General features: G+C 42.5%; 1 protein-coding gene across 1 annotated transcript in view; it reads left to right on the forward strand.

The window, feature by feature from the left end:
• Positions 1-5,262, forward strand: part of RPS6KA5 (ribosomal protein S6 kinase, 90kDa, polypeptide 5) — a 41,063-nt gene extending 35,801 nt beyond the window's left edge. The window contains exons 15-16 of the mRNA XM_015414666.1: positions 2,369-2,532; positions 4,979-5,262. Of these exons, the coding sequence (XP_015270152.1) occupies positions 2,369-2,532; positions 4,979-5,215 (401 nt within the window). The 3' untranslated portion in view covers positions 5,216-5,262. The remainder of the gene's footprint in view (positions 1-2,368; positions 2,533-4,978) is intronic.
• Positions 5,263-6,081: the final 819 nt, after the last annotated feature.

A 6,081-nucleotide genomic window follows, 5' to 3' on the forward strand; every position in this document is an offset into this window, starting at 1 on the left:
ACTTAGGGGGGCTTGCTAAACTGAATTTCTTCTTCGTGGTCTCTGTGCATTACACGTATGAGATCTCAAGCATGCTCACACAGAACCTTGGAAACTATAAAACTGACAAAGCTTTGAGTGCCAACCCTTCTACCCACAATAGCCACTTATCAAGAGCACCTAATGTGGGCGGAGCTGCGCTTTATCCCTCCGTTTTTCCTTCACTACCACTGCTGCAGCAGCTGCCTCTAGAGGGACATTCTCATTCTGTTTCTTCAGACTATCTATTTGTACTCTATGAAAGAAAGGCTCAAATTAAAAAATTATTTAGATATGGGCTGCATGCTTATGGCACACCACACAACATTTAACAGTTCTGTCTACAAGGGAAAAATCCTATCCACAGACTGGCATAGCCTTTGTCTTTTATGTTTGGGAAGGAGCATAAAGTGGACTCCTGCCAGCATTGCCTAAAGTTTACAAAACAAGCTAGATATACTCATGATTTATTTATTTATTTATTATTTGCATTTCTATCCCGCCCATCCCGTGGGCGGGCTCAGGGCGGGTAACATCATTGAAATAAAAACAATTTCAGTTTAAAACATTAAACATTAAAACACAGTAAAACATTATAACAAAACAATGGGTACAGCTTGGAAGAACATAAGTTGGCTATAAAATTCTGGCCTGATGGTACAATGAATTAAAGGCCAGTAGTCAGTGACAGATGGGTGACGGCAACCTCAGGGAGGCCATAGATGGGCGCCCGCTGCCTCAACCAAAGGCCTGGCAGAACAGCTCCATCTTGCAGGCCCTGCGGAATTGAAGGGAGCATGTTCCACCAGGCTGGGGCCAGGACAGAGAAAGCCCTGGCCCTTGTTGAGGCAAGATTCTGTTGTGGGAGAAACTACAGGTCAAATTGTTGCATCCTTGTCCCTGGTCCCAATGATGCTAGCAATGACAGTATCAGATTCCATGGCATTGCTCTCAAACAATCCAAACCCAAATAAACTCCCAGTCTGATCAATAGAAACAGAGCTTTTGTGCAAAGAAGTTTGCTCAGCTTTAAACAGAAGCAGAAATCAGCAGGCTGCTAAATGTTATACTTCAGAGGAACGAAGTTTGAGTCCAGCGGCACCTTTAAGACCAACGAAGTTTAATTCAAGGTATAAACTTTTGTGTGCAAGCACACTTCTTCGGATACAGAGAACAGAATCAGAGAACAGTATCTGAAGGGTGCTTGCACACAAAAGGTTATACCTTGAATTAAACTTTGTTGGTCCTAAATGTGCCACTGGACTCAAATTTTGTTCTGCTGCTTCAAACTGAGACAACTACCCATCTGAATCATACTTCAGAGGATTTATCAAGTGAGCATAAGAAAAACAAATCAAAACATGGGGGGACACCTGCACCTACCAATATTTCAGTGGCACCTCAAAAATCAGTGCTGGTACAGGGCACTGAGGTTGTCACCCCAGTCCTGGAAGCCTTCTGAAATGATTGAGAAGTGAGCAGTCAATTGCCAATTGTTTATTGGTAACATTCCTCTTAAGATGGAATGTACATCTGTAGATGTACCTGCAGACTGGGATGCATGCAAAACATCAGTCTCAGAGGTGGAAGAAAGCTGACTTACTAAAAATTTGGAAGTTCAGCACCTAAGCAAAATTTTCCTCCATCTTTACAGTACCAGAATGACTTACAGTCTGTAGAACAAGCAGATTATGTACATTTAAAAAATCCTGATGCCTTCACATTCAAACATTTGCCATCCTGACTTTCAACCTGCTGTTTCAATATTATCATCCTCAGATAGATGGGGAGACTTATCTTCAGATTCTAAATCATATGATAAAGCTTCTGATTCTTCACCTGCATCGCTGGTTTCTGAAAAAATGCCTCCCTCACCATCAGTGAACTTAAAAATATATACTGAACAGATCACAAAAATGGCTGATGCATTGGGATTGGGCACAAGAGACTTCTAAAGGAAGGAGAAGTTCATAAAAATAACTTTTGTGAACTCACTGCCTACACAGAAGCATTGGATGCAGCTGTTATTTAGGGGGGCAATTTAAGTTTCTTCAGGCAGATATTACATTTTTTGAGAACTACATCTGCTTCTGGACTACAGCTACTGTAATCAGTTATGTAGCATTAAAATAATTTTCATGCAGTTTCTACAAATACATTATGATTGTAAATTGTTAGGAATACCTTAATATCGATTTTTGCTCTGTGTGAATTGATTTCTACAGTCTTAAAATTTCTTAAACTGTTGATATATAGTCATAAATCAGCTTTGTTTTTTTATAAGTGAATATTAAATAAGGACAATTAAAAGGATAAATGGTAACTCAACTGCTCTTTAAATTCCTATTAGGACTTCTTACAGTGGATCCAAATAAAAGAATTAAAATGACCAGTTTGAGATACAATGAATGGCTTCAAGATGGTAGCCAGCTGTCATCCAACCCATTAATGACTCCAGACATTTTAGGATCTTCAGGAGCTGCTGTCCACACTTATGTCAAAGCAACCTTTCATGTAAGCTTGAATCATCTTAGTGTTGAAACAGTAAATCATGGTGCTTTTGTCTTTCTGCCACCTAGTTTTAGTAAGATGCACTTTTGGTCATAGAAATTTCCAAAAATATTTAGTGTCTTGGCTGGAACTTGGGCATGTTTTTTCTTGGCCTTTTTTGCCTAGCACCTCCCCCTTCTCTGTCACAATCCCTTTGGGCTTCTTGAAAGTGCAACGCTTACTGTTGAAGCAATGGAATAGTGGAGGAGGTATGGGGGAATGGAAGAGTTGGACTGGAAACTACTTTTAGTACCACAACCATAATAGAGAGATGTCGGTTCCCAGTCCTGGTTTCGATCACTCTTTAGTCATCCTGTGGGGTAATCCTTTCCCCCTATGAAATCCTCTGCATACTGGTCCACTCTATTGGTTGAGTTCAAACCAGAGGTCTCTTTTGTGAGTGCACCAATAACATTGATACTGGAAAATAGTAAAAGAAATACTATCCTAAGATTATAATGATGAAAACAGTACCTATACACATAAAAGTTTGTATAGATTTTTAGCGTGCTGTATCACAGTGCCTTAGAACAGATATTATGTAATAAGAAACAATACAGTTCATTATCTGAGACTTTCAGAATTTACATCAGGTAGAGAGGACAGATACAAAGGAAATAAAAAGATGAATACACCTATTGTTTCCCTTGTATTTCAGTAGTACTTTCTAATGAGGCCTTCCTTAGTTCCTTCCTCTCCTTTAATGCATTCTTTAAAATGTTTTTTTTTTTAAATCCCATTTCACGCTTAACTCTCCTTCAAGGACATTACCTTTATACTTCCCTTAGGGTTGCCAGGTGCCTACTGTCTGCCGGCAGGGGGCTCCTGGCTGCTGCCAGGGATTTTCTGGTGCGTCCACACTGATGACATCATCCAGAAGTGATGTCATTGCACCGGGCATGTTGTGTAGGGGATGCTGTAGCATTCAGCCAAAAACTCTATAGTCACCATAGAATTTTTAGCCGAACGCTAGAGCATCCCCTGCACGATGTGCTCTATGCAATTACATCACCTCTGGGTGATGTCATCACGTCAGGCATGGCAGAGCTCTTCAGGGGCATGACTCTCCCCGACAGCCAGTTGGTCGGCGGCAGATTGGGGTCCCCAAACTTGGGGGGAAACCCACCCCCATCGGGGGGATGGCAACCCTAACTTCCCTCCTTCACCTGTAGGTCAATAAATTTATCCAAATCTGTTTATCTGAAATATGGACCGGTTAACCGTCCATAGGTAGCTGTCTCAAGGCCATACAGTTGCTGAAGCTTTTGTAAGGAGGGAGTAGGAATAAGTCACTTTTGTAACCTGTGGCTTAGAAAGCCTGCTCTCCGTTCAATTGCAGGGAAATTTTTTGAAATTTCCTGCATTTCATGCACCTCCCTCCTGGGGGGGGAAATTTACTTAAAGGTAATCATGGGAAAGATTGAAGGTCAAAGAAGACGGGGACGGCAAAGGATGAGATGGTTGGACAGTGTCATAGATGCAACGAACATAAAATTGAGCCAACTTCAGAGGACGGTGGAAGACAGGAAGGCCTGGCAGGAGCTGGTCCATGGGGTCGCGAAGAGTCGGACTCGACTGTGCGACTGAACAACAACAACAATCACCAGTAGGAGTTAATTAAAATGTCTACATAGAAACTGTTTGGAACTCATCTATATATCTAATAGCCAAGTGGCCCCGTCTGTGCGGATATCTAAATCCGCGCTTCGGGGCCACTTGGGGGGCAGGGAGAGGTTTGTGCACACGTGGGGCAGTCCCCACGTGTGCACAAAAATGCTAAATGTTGGAAAAAATTTCGGGGGGATGTTTAAATCCCCCCGAAAGTGCCAGAGCGTTCCGTGCGCATGCGCACAGAACGTTCTGCGAAGGCCGCCGCCGCCTGCGAAGGGAACGGCGAGCGGCGAGCAGGGGGGGAGGCAGAGCGGTGAGGGCCGAGCGGCACGGAGCCGGGGAGGGGGTGGGGAGAGTAGCGAGGGGCAGCCCCAGACCGGCTCGCCCCTCACCCCACGTACCGACTTGCGGGCGGGGGGAGGAGAGGCCTCGCTACCGCCGCCGCCTCCCCCCCGGAGCCGGCAGGCAGGGCAGGGGGTGGACACCGGCCTCGCCGCTGCCGCCGCCGCCTCAGGGAGATCGAGGGGTGGGGGGTGGAGGAGACGGGGCTCTTCTCCCCCCCGGCGAGTATCGCGGGTCCCCCTCTTGTTTCTGCCTATTTTGGTTATTATTATTAAAAATACCTTTCCTCCAGTTCTTTAGAATAGTAACCCTATTATCAATAGGTCTTGGTATAGAATTGGTATAGAATTTACTTTTTTGGAATATGTAATGTGATTGCTTAGGCAAAATATTTGTAAACAGCTGAACACTGACTCTCATTTATTTACTCAGAATTTTATTTATACTTCTAAAACAGGCCTTTAACAAGTACAAGAGGGAAGGCTTTTGCCTTCAGAATGTTGACAAGGCACCTCTTGCAAAAAGAAGGAAGATGAAAAAGACGAGCACAAGTACAGAAACACGTAGCAGTTCCAGCGAAAGTTCTCATTCTTCTTCGCATTCACATGGTAAAACTACTCCTACAAAGACACTGCAGCCAACAAATCCCACAGACAGCAATACTCCAGAGACCATCTTCCAGTTCTCTGATTGAAAAGCAGGGAAATGGCTATAACGATGTTGATATATGCACTCTCTTTAACACAGCAGCATCTGTTAATTTTAATAACTTCATCATTAGGCATTCTTTTTTTATAAAGTTTCTTTTTAAATGTTCTGGTTCAGTCCTGATCTAATAGGGCATGTTAAACTGCTGTATCAGTAGAATCCAGATCAGAGCTATGTATTCCAAAACATTTTTGTATGTTGCCAGTAAGGAGATGGAAGCAGCCCTGTAAAGTTTCAAAGCTCCATTTCCTAGCCATGGCAGCCCCAGATGCATGCAGCGTTGACTGCATTGTGGCTGGTCTTTTTTGGAAATTTTTGTACAATAGAAAAGTGGCAAGTTGAGGTGTCTGGTGCTGAAACATACTGTCAGGATTTAAAAATATATCCTTCCACTTGTGCAGCACCTCTATTACTGCGTGCATGAGAATAATCAAGCCCTATCCAAAGATCTTCTTTAGCATGTAGAATGGATGCATAAGACATAAGTAGTATTTGGCTAGTGCAGGGGTTTGGTTTCTGGTATGCAGAAAACAGTTCTTCTACTTTAGATTTTGGGCATTTTGTGTTCTGCTTTGAAAGAATATTTTAAGGGTTTTTTCCAGTAATTTAAAGACAGTGATTTATTTCTAAAAAGAGCCTGCCACTTTCTTAAGCATTCAGAACTAAAATGTATTTATATTTATATTATCTTATATATTATGCCTAGTTTTTAAATATAAAATTAGTTTCTCAAGTGGAATTCTGTATTCCAGTTACATTGGGGCCCCCAAAATTATGCATGCATTGATACCCAATATATTTTGCAAGTTGCTATGCAGTTGTAGCAAAATATTCAAATGTTTTTAAAGCTAC

The sequence above is a fragment of the Gekko japonicus genome, unplaced genomic scaffold, assembly GCF_001447785.1.
Source record: "Gekko japonicus isolate JY-2015 unplaced genomic scaffold, Gekko_japonicus_V1.1 scaffold1035, whole genome shotgun sequence".
Taxonomy (NCBI): Eukaryota; Metazoa; Chordata; class Lepidosauria; order Squamata; family Gekkonidae; genus Gekko; species Gekko japonicus.